Consider the following 20,875-nt stretch of genomic DNA (forward strand, 5'->3'; position numbering starts at 1 on the left):
TCTCTCGAGCCTTATCCATCTCCTTCGCAGTCTGAATCTTCTCTTCTCAAGTTGTCCTTGCTGGTTCTTCTGCTCAGTTCAAAAAATCTTTTTTTTTTTTTTTTTTTTCTCCAACACATCCATCAGTTCCCCGTTTGCTGCTCTCATCGCCCTGCAGGAGTCCCAGCATACCCGGACTTCAGCATTTTGTCTTCGTCAAGGTCTTCCACTCTTGGTTCCTTTCCTGCTCCTTTCGAGGTCTTTACTCGATCTATTGTTTTCTTTGTCTTCTGAACTCTTGCCCTCTATCCGGTTCCGTACAGCAGCATCCACCCTCCTATACTTAAAGTAAGGCAGCAGCCCGCACCATGGACCCGACCGGGAGCGAGGATACTCCTATCCGGCAAGAGGACGACCTGGGATCCCGAGTCCGGAATCTCATCCGCCAGTGCGAAGCCAAGATCAAGCTCGAGGAAGAGCTTCGAGATGGCGAACTACAAAAAATCAAGCGCGAGACCAGGCGGATTCTTGCCAAGGCGCTCGAGAACCCGAGGTGGGACCCGGAACTGCTTAGGATGAAGCTCATGCCCCAGGACTCGGAGTACCGCTGGGTCAAGAGACGTTCGTGGGAGAAGATTGATGCGCACCGGAACGACCTACATGAGGAGTTGAAGAAGATTAGGGATGGGCTGGCAGATGGTCCGCCGGATGGTTTGGTAGGTTTTCTTCGATTAACTCTTGTTTCGGGCACTTCTAGAAATTTTCCGTAAATGGGAGGATCTTGCTAACATCGACTTGATTTAAGAACACGCCCGAGGATAGCATGGTTCTCTTTGGGGATGGTGAAGTCAGCCCCGTTGGCATCAGCCTCCGTGGTGTAGAAAGCGACTGCCTTAGGGAACGACCGAGCAATGGCCCCGCTTCGAATGACTCTGTTGACGGTTCTTCTGTGCCCTCTGCAGCTCCGAGTCTAAGCCGGGGTTGGTCCCTCGTTGAGGCAGGCATATTGCCTCCCGAGCAGCGCTTGGTGCGTATCAATCATCGTCATCATCATTATTAAGCCAAAACGGCCGTTGCTAATCTATTTCTACTCGGAGTGTCAGTCTGGGAAACGACCCCTACAAGACGAATCCACAATAGAAGTTGCCCCCGTTCGAAAAAAGGCAAGACATGGCAGTGTCGGCGCCGAAGGACGATACAACACGGCGACTGGAAATCCACCCAAGGAGCTCCGCAAAATCACGTTTGACGAGGTGTACCAGAACGGCGAGGCAGAATATAAGCATGCGATAGTCCAATTCCCGGCAAAAGGGCGACGGAAGAAGTGGTACATTGTCAAGTGCGAGACATCCGAGCATAAAGTCCATTTTGCAGGTGAAAGGGGCGTCTTACGAAGCGCTGCGTCACATTTGGCATCCAGCTTGCATGGGCTGTACAAGTCTTATGGCAATTCTATTGAGCACCTTGGATGGGAAGTCGTCGGTTGCAATGAGAAGCTGGCGGAGCTGAACAACCGCGCAATGGACAAGGCCATTAAGGAGGGATACAAACCTCTTAACACAGTTGAGTGCGGGACCAGCTCCAAGGCCGGAACCATGAAGAACTCGATTGGCCAACGGGATCAGTCTGACGAGAAGAATGAGAAACTTACCCCCGAAGGCAGCAACAGCAACAACAATCGTGTTACTGTTCGGGGTAAGAAATCATCTTCCTCAATAAAACGAAGCGATATTCTTCCCGAGAGCCCGATTACGAGACCCGAAGACGGGGGGATCTACTATGCTTTCTGGCCTCCCGACCAGGTTTTTTACTTGGTCTTCGTGCTTGGATGGGACGGCTCGCCCAACTCTGGGCTTCCAGAAACCGGGGGCGGGCTCAACGGCTTCGGCCTCCTGGACCGAAACAAGACCAGGATCCCGCCCTGCTACAAAATTGACTGGAAGGTCCCCCGTATTCTGGGATGGGTTGAGGGGTACCGCGACGGGGAGTCGCAGGAGGCTACGCGGGAGTTTCCCATTATGTTTTTCGATACTCCGTAAGTTGGCTTTCTCTATCCGTATCTCTCTCCAAAAAGGCGTTGTACGTTTTACAGAGCAAGATCGGGATCTTGAGCTAACTTCATGAAAACAATACAGTCAAAACACGGGGGGTTGGATAGAAGCAGCTTACTTGGCTCACTTCGACCCCGAGAATCCTATATATAGATCCGCGGATTCTCGATTCGTCATCGAGCCCGAGCAAGTGGAGCTCGCTCTCAAAGCCTATGCCAGATGCCGGGGCTTCTCCTCGTATCAGCAGTTCAGAGAGAGTGGCCCTCGCCCCTGTGCCGTGACGGACAGTTCTCCTCCGTCGCCGGGTATTACCCCGAACATCCGGACGAGAAGCGGCAGTAGCCGGGATCAGAGGGCCGTGCGGAGGTCTTTACGGATAGTTAACGTGGATGCGGGGTGGGATGGGGAGGAGGATGATAGAGCATCCGATTGGGCCATGGGGAAGGAGGTAGAGGGAGGGGAGAAAGATGAGGATGATGATGGGGTTGAGAAGGGTGCGAAGGATGCAAATGGCAGCTACCTTCGCGGCAGCCCGGAACTGGGGGAAATGAACCAAACAGTTCATGAAGGGCCGGTTCGTGATGCCGATGAGAACACAGTTCCCGTAGGCCCTGTTGACGACGCCGATGGGAACTCCAGCGACCCAGATGCCCCGACTAGTAGGTTCAATAGTAGGCAGCGACCTAGCAGGCGTAGGGTCATTAGAGAGACGCCCTCGTTGCCAGATGACAGACCTGCTAAGCACCTCGACGAGGATGGAGACGAACTGGTAGGTGAAGGGACAGTCGAGGAGACTGACGAAGGGCCCGGCAACCATTTAATAGAGCGAGAGAATAGTCCCAAGCCGGACGTACCAACCGAGCCCCGGGCACGGGAATGTGACTCGGATAAGCAAGAGGCTCTGGCAACATCAGGCGCCAGAAGCGCGAGTAGACGAGCCTCGCCAATGACTCTCCCAGCCACTCAGCCCGTGAGAGATACTTCCTCCATGGAGCCGGCTGCTGCTATATCGCGGCCTCCCATTCGAGCTGTGGCAAAATGCTCTGCGACGCTGGGGTCGGAGCAACAACCGGGGACGTTTCCCTTAGTGAGGTACAGCGACGGGACCGTTACATGGTCCAAAGGGGCGGATAACAATAAATTGGTTCTCCGCATTGACGAGCCGACGGGAACGGCACGCGGGGCTCTCAAGGGCGGTACCGAAATTGAAATCAACCCCAGACATATCCTCTCACAGCATCGAATCCGCGATCGCGAGACGGGATACGTGAGGCTTACTTTCGTACTCGAGGAGGCTGGAGAGAAGAAGGAGTGTGTGCTCTTTTTTGCGGACGAGGAGGAGGGAAAGACAAGTTCTCGGCTTGCTCGGGAATTTTGGACTTGGGCGAAGGAGAAGAGGGAGAGGTCTGACAATGGTGGGGGGAAGGACAATTCATGACCATGTTCTATGTAATGGGAAGCATCGGTAAGATTGGAGTCTCTTTTATTTATTATTAGGATCTTTACTTGTGGCGTGGGTTTGCGGGCTGTGGTACCATAATTGGTGTTCTTGGGATCATATTATACGGGGCGTATTAAGCTAGTTTACAATAGGAATTTGGGCTTGCCTTCCGTCGTCGGGGAGCGTCTCGTCTCGTCTGCAAAGGCTGAACATGGGCCGACGAGTACGGAGTAATTACAATTAATAATTCATCGAAGTTCTTTCTTGAAGGGGATGTTCCTGAAATGTAGTGATTTGATTGTCTCAGTCTCGATGAATGATCAACGAGATGGCAGTGGGAATGGAGTTAAGACAAACTGGGCTGGCTGGGACTGTCATTACACTAGACACTTCCCATTCCTAGCTTCGACTCGGCATTTGCATGTGATTGTCAAGAGTCGAGGTGCCGTTGCAGGGCTGCAGGTAGGCGGTACCCAGTTCTAGAGACTAGTCTGGGGCACCTCGGGAGTGCAACCAAGTCTAGACCCAGGTACTTGGTACACTGGAAGCACAAAGACAGTGAAAAGCCTCTGATCCTGCGCTAGTCGCCAATGATACGCCAACGATACGACACTAATACGAGTGCCTGAGGTCAGTGCTTCCCCGCAATAACGAAGAACGGAAGTAGCGCCTTCCTGGTGAAGGTGAGGAGGGGGGAATCTTGGCACCTCACGTGCTCAGGTTCAAGGCAGTGGCTGCCCAGAATGCCCAGCGGCGAGACAGAGTTGAGAGAGAGCGGATCAGGACCTGAGGATCAGTGGCATTTACACATGTCATTGCCAGGCCAGTCGAAGTGAGGGATGCATGTAGTACCGCTAAGTTTAAACCATCAAGTCATTCTTCCGCCAACAAACCTGGCCACCTCTTTTTCTAACCCTCCATCCCATCTCGAAAATCCTCTCCTAGACGAAGAGACAAAAATCCTGCTATTTGTTATCTTATTGCCTTGCAACGGACAGACTTATCTTCCCAAGTCCTGAGTCGATTCTTAGCCTTTCCCTGTTCCTCCCCTTCCTGAGACCATTTTCACCCCACCTCGTTAGCTCAGACTTGCACGCACCTACACGATTCAATCCACCAGGCGATTCAATCAAACCACCCCGGCCTGCCTCGAGCTTCTGAGCTTTTTGTGCTGTGCACTCCGCTGCACTGCACTGCACACTCCCTCGGTTTTTATGCCCTCAAGTGCTCAGCGCTGTCATGCTGCTGCACCTGTGACCAGCCACCCCCGTCGAAGGAACAGCGCCTAGCTGAAACGGCGGAGAAAGGAAAGTCGGATAATTTTACGATCGAGATTAAAACGAAGTCGATAAATGGCCGCCTTTGTAAGTTCCTCTTCCTTTTTGTTTTGAGTTTTTCCCTTTCCCGAAAAATCATGCTCCGAGACGAAACTTTGTGTGTGCTGCCGGTCCTGGTCGATAATGGTGCTGCCCGATTTCGTGTTCAGTCAGCGTTTTAAGCGTCTGCGCCGACGGCGGTCAAAGTGCTCCTTCCATGGCCAATCGCGACGTCATTGTCGAGCTGGTCACCTTCCCTGCACTGGCAGCGACCTCCAATCAGCCTCTCCCCATGGTCGTGGCCTAAACCTACTCTCGCTCTCTCCTCTCAATGTTAATGTTAATCTCGCCAACGCTCCCTGTTTTTCTTCAGTCTTCTTCAAATTTCATCTTTTCCCCCATCATACGCCTATCTTCGATTATTCTATATTATTTTCCAGCATTACTAATTTAGATGTCGTCCAAATAGGAGCCCCCGTGGCTGGTTCAAATGACATCCCCCAAACGTCCTCGCGGCGGGCCCGACGCCGACGGCGGCTTCGCCCCTGCCACCCCCGACGACATCACCTCGCCTCTCATCAACCCTCCTCCCACCTACGCCGCCTTCTCTCCCGTCACGCTCTCCTCGAATCCTTCGGCGAAATCCTCCTCCAAGCGCCGCTCCACCATCCTCGTCCACCAGAAATCCCCCCTACTCCTCGCGACACCTCCTCAGATTACCCGAGCCCTCGCCTACTCGCATCCGTTCCTATTGCCCCTGAATAAGTTTGCCGGGCTGTTGACATGGACCACGGGGGATCCGTGGGAGAGTTTTGTCATGCTCCTCGTGTTCTGGGCTGTCGTGCTGTACGGCGACGTCGTCATCCGCATGGCCGGTCCCATTGTCGTCGTTGCCGCTTTGATTCTCGGCATGTACGCGCGTCGCTTTAGCCCGTTGAGCACGAGCGGGTGGAGCGAGCCCGCGCAGAAGGACTCGTCTGCGAGGGGCGTATCGGGCGCCGCGGCTGCTGCCGCCGCGGGGAGACTCCAGAAGAATGGCGGAAAGCCGCCTGCGGCAAACGGAGCTGCGAAGCCCGGCCATCGGAGAGGCAATTCGGAGGTGACAAACACGCGGCACCAGAAGACGTTGGACGAGATTGTGGAAACTCTAAAGGAGTTTACGAGCCGGTGCAACATGCTTCTGGAGCCCATGATTGAGATGACGGATTTCCTCAGCACTCAGCGCACTCCCACGTCGGCTACAACGCGACCTGCTCTCACGACAATGTTTATCCGTATCCTCTTTTGCACGCCGTTTTGGGTTGCCCTTACCCTACCTCCCCTCAGGATTATCACGACGAGGCGCGTGGTGCTGGTGTTCGGCACTCTCGTCCTCAGCTGGCACGCAAAGTTTATGCGCGTTGCGCGCGAGGTGTTGTGGAGGAGCTCCATGATCAGGAAAGTAGCTGCGCTCTTGACGGGCCTCACCTTTGAGTGTCCCATGCGACCCACGCCCGTCTCCTTCGCTCCCGCGGCGTCGTCGGCGTCGGAAGCTGCCGACAACAACAACCTCTCCAGGTCGACGTTGACGAAGCGGCGAGAGTCGGAACTGACCAAGGCGTTGCGCCAACAGTCGCACCACCACGGCCACAAGCACGGCAGCCCCGGCGACGCTGGCGTGGGCAAGGACGCTGGCGTCAAGTTTACGTTCATCATCTACGAAAACCAGCGTCGGTGGGTTGGCCTCGGGTGGACGACTAGTCTGTTTGCCTACGAGCGCAGCGCCTGGACCGACGAGCACAACAACCCCGTGCCTGCGCGCGACTCTTTCGAGCTACCCGAGACAGAGGAAGGGAGTCACATGCACTGGCGGTGGGTGTCCGGGAGCAAGTGGAAGGTGGACGGTGTGCCAGATGATGGGAAGGAGGAGGTGGATTATGATGGGCCCGAAGGAAATAATGGGTGGGTGTATTACGATAATAAGGTAGGTGGTACATACCCCTGGGAACGTGGATGAGGTTGTGGAGTTGTCGGGTCGAAGAATAATAAGCTAAGCTAACACGTACTCTCAACCAATCCGTAGTGGCAAAATGGGCGACGCGGATTAGATGGATGGGGTCGCTGGACGAGACGAAGAAAGTGGTATCGCGATGCCGAACTGGTCGAGATAGGTGACGACGAGGAGCAAGAGGAAGAGCAGAGTTCTGGCGTGGCGACTACTGCGGCGGAGAGCGAAGCTCCCGCACAATCAAAGGTAGCCTCCAATGGACCGCCTGCCTCGTTGGTCACAACGCCTCCAAGGATACAAGCTTACAGCACAATTGGAGAAAGGATGGAATCACCCATTATGAGTAGCTTTGGCAAGGCAATCTCCACCCTAGCGCCTGTTCAAGAAACAGACGGGGCTACAGATGACTGCGACGACTACGAAGCCAATACTACCGCCGTCTATTCGAACAACAACAATAATACCCATGCCAACGGTGTGCCCATCGCCGGCAATGGCAACGGCAAGCGTGCCGACGAAAAGGACAGCTACGATAGCTCGTCCCTCCACTCGACATCGTCCCGATCATTCTTCCGCCCGACGTCGCTTCGGCGGAAGCTTACGGATCGGTCGTCAGCGACGATGGGGTCGTCGTCTGGCTCGGTACCGGCGGGGACACCCGGGTCGCAGGATACAGATAAGGAGCGGATCCAGAGGTCCCGAGGCGCGAGCGAGGCGCGGAGCGAGGTGGAGGTGGCGGGCTTGGGGGTGGCGGCGGCGATGTCGATTCAAGACCAGGACCATGGGCTTTCGAAGGGGTCTTGGGGCATCGGGGACGAGGCAAGGATGTCGCTTGAGTGAAGGGGAGTACAAAGTAATAAGCCACGGGGCGGGCTGGGATTTGTGTACGAATGAGATTGTATAGAATATGGGGTATCAATACTTTATAGAATATAATTATGAGTTATGATTTTACGGAAACGAGTGTCGCTGCTCTGCTGCGTACGAAGGACTACTTATTCCCGGGTGAAGACGGTTGGCCTTGGCAAGACGGTATGTCTGTCGTGAAGCGTGTATTCGACCAGTACTTTGGGGGTCGACTGCTTGAATGACCGACAAATTAGGCATCGGCGTAGGAGGGCCCGTCTTATATTCTCTAGGGTTCCCGTATTATCTGGAGAGGAGGGGGGATTTCTTGTTCATATTTTTGAGCCGACCTGTATTCCCTTCATCGAGTCCCCCTTTTTCCGGATTCGGGTACACATACGACCTGGTCCTAATTTGAAAGACCACCTGACCCGACCGCAAAAAAAAGCCGTTTTTCGAACTGGGAGGAAACTCATGGACGCGGCGTTCATCGCTTCATTTCTGGCGGGAATGCTCAGGTGTTGATAGTCATCGATAACCCGTTAAAAATCATCCAAAGCGGGGATAGCTCAGTTGGGAGAGCGTCAGACTGAAGGAAAAACTTCGGTTAAAACTTCGGTTCAGTCTATCTGAAGGTCGTCGGTTCAATCCCGACTCACCGCACTTTTTTGTCGATTTTTTTTCGACGGGTCTATTTCTTTGTTCTTTCTTAGACTTTTGCTAGCTACGGTTATTTGCTAAGACTTCCAATTCTAATCAAAAGTTTGGTATCTTTCAATAAATACTCTGGCTTCTATCTAGCTTGTAAGATTAAAGAAAAATTGTTGGGCTTGCTGGATACTTCCCCATCTAATTCGACTTGCGGAGCTTCCAAACCTTCACCCTGAACAAATAATACAAAAGAACCGTCGCGATGACATTGAATATAGAATAACAGCAGAAAATACCATAATTGCGCCATCGCTGACCGTTATCGATGTTGCGGATCGCGAGATACTGATCAGCCGAAGACATGGAGCAGTACTGGCAGGAGACCGTATCGTTGGGGTTGTACAACCTCCCGGGTGCCACAGTCAAAAATTTGGCAAAATACTCGCCGCATGTTAGACCGGCGGGAGGATCCAGGACACTCAGCTCGACGTCCGAGCAGGTGATCTCCCGATCATGCAGAGCCGCCGACAACAGCCCTGCGATGTAGTAGGAGAACGGGGAGACGCGATACATGAAGATCCAGAAACGAGGGAGCGCGTCGGGAGGCTGGAGGACGCCGCTGAACACGAAGGAGAGACCGAACATCAGCGTGCCCAGCATAGCCGCGACGCTGGCGTTCTCGATGGCTGCGATGGCCATTTGGGCCATGGTGGCGGCGTAGAGATAGAATTGGACGAGGAAGAGCAGGACGAGGCCCTGGGATTCGGAGGTGTTGCTGGTGCCGAAGACGGGATAGAAGGCGGATGCCCAGGCGCATATTCCGAGGAGAAGCTGCCAGGGCATCTCGACTAGGATCTGGGAGAAAATAAAGGCCTTCCAGGAATACACGCGCGACGGTCGCTCGCGAGCTTCGTAGAGGGCTCGCTGGGCCACGAACTTGGGTATGATCTGGTTGACGAGCGTGGAGAAGATACTGCAGGGTAAGAAGATGCTGAACATGGCATTGTTGAACCCTTGCTGGGAAGTGTCGGCGTCGAAGAAGGAGAAGCCGACGAATAAACAGGTGGCGATGCCGAGAACGAATTTGGTCAGGATGTAATCGGGTTGGCGGTAGTACTGCTGGAAAGCCCGGACGCAAACGAGGTAAAATTGGCTGCGGAGCGGCATGGCGAAGTCCCCTCTCGATTCTTTCGATGCGGCGTCGTCTTGAGCGGGCGCGGCAGCAACGTTTTGAAGTCGGTCAAGCTCGGCTTGTACTTCTTTCTGCTCGGGGCTACTTCTCCATTCGTGTACCCAGTCTACATCCGTTGCCTGGTCTCCGGATACCATTTCCAGGATGTATTCGGCGGGATTCTCATCAGACATGCAAGGTCTGGCGCCGCACCGAGCGAAATAATCTAACAGAATCTTCGACTGCGGTCCGATATCTCCAAAATACACCGTTCGTCCTCCCTTGGCGAGAAACAGCAAGCGGTCGAACGTTTGGAAGAGTAGAGCGCTCGGCTGATGGATAGTAGCCAAGATAGCCTGGCCCTGGTCAGCCAATTTTCGAAGCAGCGCACAGATCGTCCACGAGCTCTGGGAGTCCAGACCGCTAGTCGGTTCGTCGAGGAAGATCAGCAAGTCGGGCTTGGCTGCGAGCTCGACGCCGATGCTCAGCAGCTTTCTCTGCTCGGCGTTGAGACCCTCGCCTAGACGACCCACGACGGCTTCGGCGAAATCCTCCATGCCCAGAATCTGGATGACTTCCTCCACGTAGGACGTCTTTTCCTCCTTCGGGGTGGACCGGCTTTGGCGGAGCATGGCGCTGAATTGGAGGGCCTCGCGGACGGTGGCTGTCTCTAGATGGAGATCCTGCTGCTGGACATACCCGGTGCGTCTCGGGAAGCTGGCGGTAAAGGGGCGACCGTTGACTAAAATATCACCGGTTACCACTCCGAGGGACGCCCTCTGGGCAATAACGTCAAGAAGCGTCGTCTTTCCCGCACCGGACACTCCCATGAGAGCTGTGAGTGTGCCCGGCTTGACCCAGCCGCTGACATCGTCTAAAAGGCGTTTCGTTCCGCCCTTGACGGGAATATCATAGCTGATCCCGCGCCACATCACAACGCTCTTGTGCTCTGGCAGATTTATCAAACGATCGCCAGCGGTCGTTTTCAAATCAGCTTCGACGGGATGGCTTTCAACATCGGTTTCTTGAAGGGAGCGAGGGGCGCGTCCGGGACGAAACACCAAGGTCTCCGCCTTAGAATGCCCGACATGGTAAAACTCGGCGGCCAGCAGGTACGTCAAATGGAAGAAAATCATAAAGGCAAACAGGATGCCGAAATTGCGCCATAGATGGGCGTGTCGATAAGTGTAGTTGTTCTTGATAAACTCGTCGCCCCCGATAAACCTCTGGCCCGGGAGTGCACCTACCGAGGCGCAGATGGCCGAGTTGCCCGTTCCGTAGGGCGGGATGAATGCGGAACACTGGAACTGACGGCTGTGGAATTCGTTGCTGACGAGGCCCTCGAAAGCGTAGTAGATGGGATTGACCCAGCGGATCCAGGAAAACCACGGATGCATGTACTTCGGCGGTAAGGCGAAACCGGTGTATACGACAATGCAGAGGACCGTCAATCCGGCGACGCCCATGGCTGTGCCGATCGACTTGGTAAACCCTGCCACAGTCCTGAAGAGGCCCGACATGGTCAGAATTGAGGTGATCACGAAGAGGTAAAAGACGAAGAACTGAGCTGGCTCGCGACGCAAATTTGTCAGGAAATAGAGAATGATACAGAAGACGGTACAGCGAGCCAATTTGATGGGTAGGTCGATAAGAATGCTGGCAAGGGCTTCGGTGAATGGGTGGACAAAGGCATATCTTGCCTGCTTCTCCACGATGGGCCGGTGGGAGTATAGCAGCATAATCTCGTTGAGGGTGATGATGGCGTTCATGAGGATGGCGAAGAAAAGCACCGCGCCCTTTTGGAAAAAGGCGTTACTCGTGTTGGGCGAGTTGTAGAACATGGATCCGATAACTAGAGACAGGGCAACCTGCACGAAGACGGTCGACAAGGTTGTAGGTAGGTCGTTGCGCATCCGTTGATACGCTCTTGTTAGACACAGCCTGGTCTGCATGGACTTGGAGAGAAGATAGGGACTTGTTGGTCGGGAGAACCGGGCTTGTTGCTTGGTGTGAGTCTCTTGGAACTGGGCAAGTGCCTCGCCGTCAAGAGGGTACTTCTTTCGGTAGTCCTCAATCTCTACTATGAGCTGGCGGTAGTCCTCACTTTCCCTCCAGTACTGCGAGAACTCTGCCGCAGTGCGCGGCACCTTCTCCTCCATGCCGGGACGTGGTTGTCGCTCCCCGGGGTTTGTGACCGAAGTTAGGAAATTGGGGGCGATTTGTTGAGGATCTTTAAGCCAACCCATTTCTTGAAAGTACGCGACGGCGCGGTCAGTAGGTCCGTAGAAAATTTCCCGACCCTCGTATAGGACGATGACCTTGTCGAACAACTCGTACATGGAGCTCGAAGCCTGGTAGGCAGCAACAGCGTGGCAGCATTTACCCATCGTAGCCGACAGACGTAGAGCATGAACGAACTGAAGAGCAGAAGCCGCATCGAGGCCGCGGGTACTGTTATCCCACGCTCCGATGCGCGCACGAGAGAGGAACATCTCGGCAATACTGACGCGCTTTCGCTCGCCGCCGCTGACGCCGTGCACAAAACTGTCGCCGACTTTGGTATCGACGGTATGCGCGAGGCCAAAGACGGCCAGGACAACTTTGACGACGGTGTCGATGTAAATGGATCGCGTTAGGCCGCCAGGACGTTGGCTCGGCGCGCGGGCCGATGCGGCGAAGGCGAGCGTCTCGCCGACGGTGAGATGGGGGAAGTGCTCGTCGACTTCCTGGTTGTAAGCAACGTCGCCGCGATACTGTCTGGTCATTTGCTCCATGCTGATTCCTTGGTAGTGGATGTTACTTTCGGGCTCAAGTCTGAGGCCGGAAAAGTGCCCGCAGAGCGTCTTGAGGAAAGTCGTGCAGCCGCTTCCCGGACGGCCGAGGACGAGCAGCAACTCGCCGCTTTGGAGGAGACCGTCGATTTTGTCGAGGATGCGTCGGCGGGCGGTTAGTCGGTCCTTGCCGCGGGTGAGCTCGGCGAGCTTACGGAAGGGTAGCGTGAAGATGGACAGGACGGTTTCCTGGTATTGGAGGGCGGCGCCAGAGCCGGTGACGGAGAGATCGGAGAAGACGACGCCCTGGCGCTGGAGGGTGATCTCACCCTGATTAAGGGATTGAAGCGCAGTTTGCGCCCAGCGGTAATGATCGAACTGTGGGCTCGTCGGGTCTAATCGAGGGTCTATGGGGGTGTCGCCGGTTCGTGTCAGGATGCCTTGAGCTTGTAAGTCCGTGGCCACACGGGCGAGCGTGTTGGCAGATTCATCCTGGTTCTTGGCACGGAGAGTATCCTCCCCAGAGGAGTTAGAGTCGGACTGTGCAGGCATGACCAATGCACCCTGAAAAGAGTGAGGGACTAAAAGGAGTAGATGGCCAGGTTTGAAGAGTAAGTGCAACGGACAGTACCCCGGAGTCCTAGGCTAGATGGGAAGGGAATGAGAGAGGAGACATGGGTGATAGAAGCTCGAGGTGGAAATTCAGGAATAAAATAGCTTCTTTAATAGGCGATCCCGGGTAACTGCTGACGTACATGACGCATGCATCTGAGATTGTCGTTGTGAAAACTCGGTTTGGATCGCCGCGCGGGCTTGGGAACCAAGGTCATCAAGGACCCGACCATCCGGACCTGATCGTCCGGGCTCGTTCCGGGGCACTGGTTCCGGGCGGGACACACTACTCCTATCTAAAGAGTAAAAGGGGAAAGGCAACTGGAAAAATTCACAGCTTTCGTCCTGAGTAGCATTATCGAGATATTGTTTGTCATTACCGTGGAAATGCTTAAGCCTCGATACCATACAAAAAGGAGAAAAAGGATTCTGCAACAGAACGGCACGATGCTTCACCCTTTTGCTTCACCTTGACACGGTCAGGAGACAGAGCGACCCCAAGTTCTTTGGGACCAGCTGATCGTTGGAGAATTCCCTGGTAAGGAAAGAGTAGTTGCACTATCGACAAAACTGGTTTAGCTCTTGTTACTACGGAGTAGATGCGTGAGACTTGATCATCGATCTCTCCAGTAGTTTGCCTCCCTTGACATCGTCCACCCCACCTTTTCCGCCAGATCAGCCACACTGCACGCCTCAGAGGGTCGGAGTGTGAAGGGCTCCGGAGGGTCGGACGTAAAGATCGGAAGGAGCCCCGGGAGCATTCTGAAAGTCTAAAGCCTTCAACGATATCCGGGCTCCGGTCCTGTCAACGCCGGCCTCCTAATCCAGGGCCATCGCGCTTCTCACTAAACAAGCCTTTTTTTTTTTTTTTTTTGCAAGGAACTTTTGCGGTATCTCTGTGATGGACCGTGGAGCGTCTAGCAGCACCTCGTCGAGAGTTCCACCAAGCCGGCGAAGAGACAAACAGCAGCTTTCATGCGTCTCCTGTAGGCAGAAAAAGTAAATGAGCTTCACCATGACAAGTCGCAAAGCAATAAGTTCTCGAACTAGCAACAGAATATCCCAGAGTTAAATATCTAAGGCGGAGTTGGTAAATGCTATCCCCCATCCGAGGGTGGCTAATCGTCTTGTCTATCGTCATTTCAACGCCTGTCCTCGACGTGACGCTAAGCACAACCGAAGATCAAAATTCCGATCCAGCCACAAAGGTTGACCGCCTCGATAGGCTTTTGCGGGGCACGTATGAGGCTATCCCCGACTCGATGAAGTTTACGTCCATGTCACACAGCTTCTCGTCATGTATTCGGAAATGCAACCCAATGGGGTTCTGTCTGGAACTTCGCGGATACTGTCCTCTTCCGTGTGGCGCGAATTCCTCACGGCTACGTCGGTGCTTTGCACGTACCTGTACAGACCGGTAACGGGTGTTAGGAGCGTAGAGGAAGCCAACGCTCTGATACAGGCCGATGAGCAGTTCACTGCCATAAAGCGAAGTCTCATCCGCGCTAGCGAGATCTGGCAGGCGAAGAGCGCTGTCTCAAAGGAGGCTGGGCGGGTGGCGGCGTCGGTGGCTTCGCTTATGGGAAAGCTGGACAAGGTTAATGGTGAGTCTCGTAGCCACGAGGACATCGCCGTGCCGGATATACCCATCGAGTATCTACCCTACCAGGTACCGGCGCCAAATGAAGACGACAACTTCTTTCTATCTCTGGGGGGTGTGAGGTTCTAGAAAAGATGTGTTCATAGCCATTCTCATCTTAAGTTGTATGGTGAATGATTTGAAGAGATTTGGGAGAGGCTGCATGTCTTTGAAACGAATCAACCACTGGATTCTCAGCACAGTTGCCTGCGAGCCTTCCCGCCATCACGACGAGTCTCAAAGACGTTATGAGGGGATTCTCTTCTGCGAGTGATGTTAAGGAAGTCGGCTCGAGTCGTCAATGGGTGCCCTTTACGATCGGGGGTCGACATTATAGGAATAGGAGAGAGGTTGGATTCCACAGGCTCCTAGTAGGTCCACCAAGACCGAAAGGTAAATGCGTCTGTGATATCTGACATTGGATCAATCGAGAGAGAGGCAGACCAAAGGCATGCTTCATGTAAGTCTCTCTGAAGATTCTTGTCTGAGGATAGAGCAGAGCTTTCTTCTGGGGGGCATGCAGTACCCAGGACTGGAAGAGGACGCTGCCCTTCAGGACCCTCTCCAACACCGTCTGATGCTGTCTTTGTACCATCGAAAAAATGGGCAAGATTGTCTGGATTCCATTCACCCCAATCGGATTCTTCGATAAGGTTTGGGTAATGAGCGACAGAAGTGACGCAGATTCATGAAATGATTTAAGAATATTTCTACCTCTTTTTTTCGTTTCTTCTTTTTCGTTTCTTCTTTCTTTCGACTCCTTCCGGCTCCTCAATTTTAATTCTGGAGATCCTCTCCTGATTGAGATGCTCAATTGCCCCCCTCCGCCTCTTCTCTCGGAGCTCTGCCGACAATGATGCTATTCCCAACTATGATCTCCACTCTCCGACACCCACGGAGAAAGGGTCCGGGTAAAGAACCCCCGTTTCGTTTTCTTATACAAACGAACCATCTTTTTTCCTACATCACGGCTCAAAAGACAGATCCCATAATAAACGATCGTCAATCATACGCAAGGAGAACCAAAACGGACATGAAACCCGCCAACTCTTTGTCAGGTGAGGTCGCCAAGATGGGTGTTGCGGCACCAAAACCTCGATCGGCTTTTGAGGTCTTTTATGTTACTACTGCTGGCCTGGAATGAAAATTGAAAATACTCCCGAATCGAATCATCAAAGGAAAATGCAGTAAACCCATCCCCAATCGCTCGAAATAAAGATGCGACCCTTAGTACTCTCCCTGGGCCTCGTTGGCCTCATCGGCCCCGCGATGGCCGTCGCCCCCCTCGTGGACCTAGGATACACGCGCCTCCAAGGCGTGAGCCAACAGAGCGGCGTAACGCAATGGCTAGGCGTCAGGTACGCCGCGCCGCCAGTGGGTGAGCTGAGGTTTTCCGCGCCGATAGATCCGCCCGCGACTGAGCAGGTTGTCGACGCGACGCAGGTAAAGAAAAGAGCACTCCTCTTCCTCAAGTAAGGACTTCATCGTAACAACAAGATTAGTTCAAACCGATCTGCCTCCCGAGGAGCCCCAATGACTTTACGATGCAACCGAACCGTCGCTTCACCGTGTCGGAAGATTGCCTTTACCTCAACATCTTCGCTCCCACGGCAGCCACCACGGAGAGCCCCGTGCCCGTGATGTATTTCATACCGGGCGGCGGGTTCGAGTCGAATTCGAACGCAAACTTTAACGGGAGCGCGCTGGCCAGGTTTGGAGATATTGTGGTTGTGCAGGTGAATTACCGGGTTGGGCCCTTTGGGTTCTTGCAGTCTGAAGAGGTCAAGGAAAGAGGGAGCTTGAATAACGGGTTGAAGGATTTGATCCAAGGGTTAAAGTGGCTTCAGGCTCACATATCCGGGGTATGTCTCTCTCTCATGGACAGAAGAATAGGGGCGACAAGTACTAACAAAATAACACTTCTTTAGTTCGGCGGGAATCCCGACCAGGTCGTAATGGCAGGCGACTCGGCCGGCGCCACATCCATCGCCCTTCTCCTCTCCGCCTTCGCAGACAACGACCCAAACCTCTTCAAAGGCGTTATAATGGAATCCGTCTCCCTCGCCACCGTCCGCTCCATGTCCCAAGGCCAAGAACAATACACCTGCCTCGTCTCGGCAGCCGGTTGCTTCTCATCCGCCGACACCTTCGCGTGTCTCCGCTCTGTCAATGCCTCGGCACTCCAGACCCAAAACTGCCAGTTCAACCCGCACCTCGACGACGATCTCGTTCCGGCACCTATGCTGGACCGGTTCGCCGAGGGGAAATACCTCCGCGTGCCCACGATCGCGGGATCCTGTACCGACGAGGGCACGAAGGGCGTTCCGAGGGACACGGACACCGTCGAGGCGGCGCTCAAGTTTGTCAATGACCAGGCTTCCGGCGCGCTGAGTGACGACTCGCTCGCGCTCATTCGCGAAACGTACATCGACGTCGAGCAGCCCGTTTTCAACAATTCGGGAAGACTATGGAGACAGCTGGCGAATGCTCATGGAGACTTCCGCGCGCACTGCGTTACGGCTAAGCTCCAAGATGCGCAGGCCCGCGACGGCGTCTTGACGTGGAATTATCGGTACGGCGTCCTCGACGAGGAGCAGGAAGAGCTCGGCTTCGGGGCCTACCACACCGTCGAGCTCAACGGCGTGTTCGGACCGAACAACACGGACGGAGCCCCGCCGAAGAGCTATTCCACGTCCAATGCGCCAATCGTTCCCGTTACCATGGCCTACTGGGCCAAGTTCGTCCGATCGCTCGATCCCAACGCTGAAACAGCAGATTTCGTGACGCAAGTAGAGAGGGCTGACATGCCCACGTGGATGCCCTGGACCACGGACGCGAAGCAGCGCCTGCTCTTCCAGACGGGGAATACGAAGATGGAGGAGATGCCACGCACGCAGCAGGACAACTGCGCGATCCTCGATGCTATGCTGCCCGCTATCGAAACGCCATCGGAAGCGAAGGGCGCTGTGCAGCTCAGGCAGGTTACTGATGCTGCCGGTGCTAGCGAGGGCGGTGATAATTTGCCGGTGCAGAGTGGTGGCGTGGTCGCGATGGGAAGGCAGTTTCCGGGCGTGACCCAGGTTGTCGGAACGTGCCTTGCGGTTCTGTTTTTAGTGTAGCGTCGCCCTATTATTTATTTCTCCGGTCTCCAGACTCGGGTCCTGGTGTGTTATGCAGAAAGAGTAGCTTCATTGTTCATTGTCAATATGTCATTGTCGCGAAATTATTGGTCCCAGAACAAGGGCTTCGTACGTCGCGTGTGTATGCGTGGTGTTTGGTGTCGTTCTGATCTCCATGTCACCTAGCATTTGGCAAGGCAGACTCGGCACTGGTCAGTCACTCAAGAGAAATCAATGCGTTGCCTTCTGGCAGGCTTGATTTCGGGGTTGTGCCGCTTTCGGCTCTCTAATTTGGCCAAAAGTGGCTGTGTAGAGGCCGAATGCGTCATGGAAGGTGCGACACTGTGGTCAGCAACATCGCGGGCCTCGACAAGGAATTCAAGCCCTTTTGACGAACGAAGCAATCTCCTCCGCGGGGCAGACTCACCACTCCAAAACAGCCTCATCCGCGAACGAGTTTAAATAGAGAGAGGAAGAAACAGAGGAAGGCATAGAAGAAGAAGAAATAAGAGGGAGACACTGTCCTTACAACGAGCCCATCAAACATTCCTGCCAAGTCCCCGTGAATCACAATTGACCCATCATGTCTCGTCCACCCCCGCCCGAAGCCCGCGCTAGAGAGTTCGATGAGACTCTCGCGGCCGGCTCCAAGACCGTCTCCTACCTCGAGGTAGCTCGATATATGGCCGATGTAGAGGTAAAGAAGAAAAAAAGACCAGCCATCCCCTCCTCTCCATTCAGCATGCCCCCGAGGTCCCTTCCTCTCATCACCCTGTTTTAAGCCCTCGTCATTTTCGATCCATTTCATGTATATCCTGGCTAACCAACAAACACAAAGGCCCGTCTCCGCAAAGAAGACAAAACCAAACTCATGGCCACACTAGGCTCCATGAAACCCACCTCCACCTGCGAAGAAATCAAGGCCGCCAAGGACAAATGCAGGCTCCTCCTCAGCAGCGAACCGGGTCTCCTCGCGCGCTTCGACGACTTTCTCAAGCACGCCGCCATAGCGATGGGTAAGAAGGTCAGCAGCGACGCCGAGCGCCGTGGGCAGCCGTCGGGTTCTTCGTCCGCGTCGCCAGCGGCGTCGACGCCGGGGGATTCTGCAAGGAGTGGGAGTGATTCGTGAGTGATGCTTGTGTGAATTATGGATGATTGGTTTGGACTTGGGGAGTCTGGATTGCTTTGGTTTCCTTTTCTTCCTCTTGTTGTCTTTTTTTCTCATTCCCCCTTTCCCCCTTTCGAATGGCAGGTTTTGACAGAGCTCCGGAGATAGTTTTCACTCTCTCGGAAGGAAGTTCTGATTTCATGGCTCTAGGATGGAAAAGAACAGTCTGATATCACGACAATGAACAAACTCTCGTCTACCTTTTCTCTCTTGAATATTTTGCCAAAGTGAGTGGATGAGATTGTGCCTTCATCAGGTAATTAGTTTGCTCGAGGCATGCAGCGCACATGACAGACATAGAGTCACCGCATGAAGACACAGACACACTCGGACATTTCACTGACCACCAATACCAAGACGTAGAAATCTGAAATCTGCCAGAACCTGTAGTTTCCCGCCATATAAGATTTCATGCCTGGGGAAGGCGGAGAAGAACGTTCCTGCCCAGTCTTGGTGCTGACCGCAAACAAGCAACATCGCCTTCTGCTCCTTCCCCACCAAAGATACGAGATACTTCACCATGACGCGGTCGGCAGGTTTGGCAGGAGCATTGACTGAAAAAGGTCGCATGCTGGTATCATTAAAACGGCATGTGAATGTCGGGAATCTCCTGGGCAAACAAACACCGGAGGCTTCAAATTCCATGAGAGCCCATTTCTTTTTTTTTTTTTTTTTTTTTTTTTTTTTTTCCCTTCTCCCAGTTTCCACCTTTTCACTTCCACCACCACTGTCACTTCGTCAAAGAGCTGTACCATATCGATGGAATCACGACTGGGCCGGGACCAAGTCCGGCGACTCAAGGCACTGCCAAACGAGAATCCGGATGCCTTCTCACATATCCTCTTTGACGAGCTGGACGAGGAACCAGTCCTGGACTACATCACCGACCTGGAAACTAGGCGCGAAATTTTCGAAGAACTACAGAAGCTATCGAAGACCTACGACGAACCAGGGCTGAACGCCATGACACTCGGTATCGTCATGGTCGCCCCGATCATGAGGTTGCAGGCACTCGTCAGAGAAATGAAGAGTAGCCTCGACAAATCTTCCGGCTTGAACCAGCTGTTGTGGGTTCAGGGCTTCACCAACTTTATGCGTGAAACAGCCGTCCAAGGGATAAAGGCGTGTATGTCTCTTGGTACCAGAACAGCACTCTCTGTTCTATGTAAGAAGCTATCCGCTAAACGTTCTTCTTTGCCTTTAGTCCTCACCAAGCCCGGACCTCATTTCAGGCTGGTTTCGGTGTGTCAGAAGCGTCATTCCCCCCTCAATCTCCTCCTTCAGTGAGAACCTGACGAAGAAAGCACGGGTTTCTGCCCAGAGGCTCTCCCGAATCGAATCACACATCCCTCGTCTGACATCCAACCCTGTTATCGCCCTCGTTGCCGACCGCCCTGGATCCTCGCCCGCTTCTATGGCTTCTGATCATGGCCAGGCCCGCGAGACTTGCCAAATTCAATCTCCGATGGAAGTATCAAGTCACGAATCACCGTCGGACATACTACCTAGTTCAAGCCCCCATACCACGGAGACCAACCAAATTTGTGAAGCCGTCAAGGTCGTGAGCACCAGTCATCACCTTCCCACGGCTGGAACTATGTCTTTTAACCTTTGCATTTAGTGAAAACAGAGAGACAACTGGAGGTGTGTCCTTACTGGGATGCTGGATCCCGAAGCGGCCTGTATTGCCGCTTATTTGCCGCTGGAAACGAAGGACTTCAGTCGGGTGAGTTGAAACTCAAGACTGGTCAGACTTTTATCCTCAGGGCCCAGGGCCAGAAAGACACCACAAGTATCGAGCTGCTACAGCTCTCATGGGATCTCCTTCGCGTTGCTGCGATCTGCGGCGCTGCTACCGACGACACACCAAACGGAGAGAATGACGAGAGTGAGGGTAGAAGTGTTGGTGCCGGCTCCGTAACGTGGGAGGGGAATGAACGTGACGAGCTGCGGCGCTGGGCGGTGGGGGTCGCGGAAGCCACAGCGGAAGAACGAGACGAGCCTGAAAACAGTCCCAAAGACTCACGCTAGGAGCCGGGGGACGCCCTGGGACTTGACCTCGGCAACGACGGCGTCCTGACTTGAAGTTTTCTATTGCGGTAATTAGGAGTGCTTGAATGGGAA

The 20,875-nt window shown here is 54.0% G+C and overlaps 4 protein-coding genes and 2 pseudogenes across 4 annotated transcripts; 5 read left to right on the forward strand and 1 right to left on the reverse strand.

Moving 5' to 3' along the window:
- Positions 1-347: 347 nt before the first annotated feature.
- Positions 348-3,468, forward strand: SAPIO_CDS9414 (uncharacterized protein; the record flags this gene model as incomplete). Its single annotated transcript, XM_016790823.1, has 4 exons — positions 348-695; positions 785-1,006; positions 1,083-2,014; positions 2,115-3,468. 4 exons carry the CDS (start codon positions 348-350, stop codon positions 3,466-3,468), a joined length of 2,856 nt encoding a protein of 951 aa, XP_016639333.1.
- Positions 3,469-5,277: 1,809 nt separating this feature from the next.
- Positions 5,278-7,614, forward strand: SAPIO_CDS9415 (Integral peroxisomal membrane peroxin; the record flags this gene model as incomplete). Its single annotated transcript, XM_016790824.1, has 2 exons — positions 5,278-6,750; positions 6,850-7,614. The coding sequence occupies 2 exons, from the start codon at positions 5,278-5,280 to the stop codon at positions 7,612-7,614; spliced, it is 2,238 nt and encodes a 745-aa protein (XP_016639334.1).
- An 855-nt stretch (positions 7,615-8,469) lies between these two features.
- On the reverse strand, positions 8,470-12,765 carry SAPIO_CDS9416 (annotated as a pseudogene; the record flags this gene model as incomplete).
- A 1,357-nt stretch (positions 12,766-14,122) lies between these two features.
- Positions 14,123-14,554, forward strand: SAPIO_CDS9417 (annotated as a pseudogene; the record flags this gene model as incomplete).
- Positions 14,555-15,682: 1,128 nt separating this feature from the next.
- On the forward strand, positions 15,683-17,583 carry SAPIO_CDS9418 (Carboxylesterase; the record flags this gene model as incomplete). The annotated part of the gene is made up of 3 exons (XM_016790825.1): positions 15,683-15,907; positions 15,967-16,326; positions 16,393-17,583. 3 exons carry the CDS (start codon positions 15,683-15,685, stop codon positions 17,581-17,583), a joined length of 1,776 nt encoding a protein of 591 aa, XP_016639335.1.
- A 583-nt stretch (positions 17,584-18,166) lies between these two features.
- SAPIO_CDS9419 (uncharacterized protein) lies at positions 18,167-20,782 on the forward strand (the record flags this gene model as incomplete). The annotated part of the gene is made up of 4 exons (XM_016790826.1): positions 18,167-18,280; positions 18,422-18,708; positions 19,498-19,877; positions 20,373-20,782. 4 exons carry the CDS (start codon positions 18,167-18,169, stop codon positions 20,780-20,782), a joined length of 1,191 nt encoding a protein of 396 aa, XP_016639336.1.
- Between the last annotated feature and the right edge of the window lie 93 nt (positions 20,783-20,875).

This window comes from Scedosporium apiospermum, assembly GCF_000732125.1.
Source record: "Scedosporium apiospermum strain IHEM 14462 chromosome Unknown SEQ_SAPIO_0143, whole genome shotgun sequence".
Taxonomy (NCBI): domain Eukaryota; kingdom Fungi; phylum Ascomycota; class Sordariomycetes; order Microascales; family Microascaceae; genus Scedosporium; species Scedosporium apiospermum.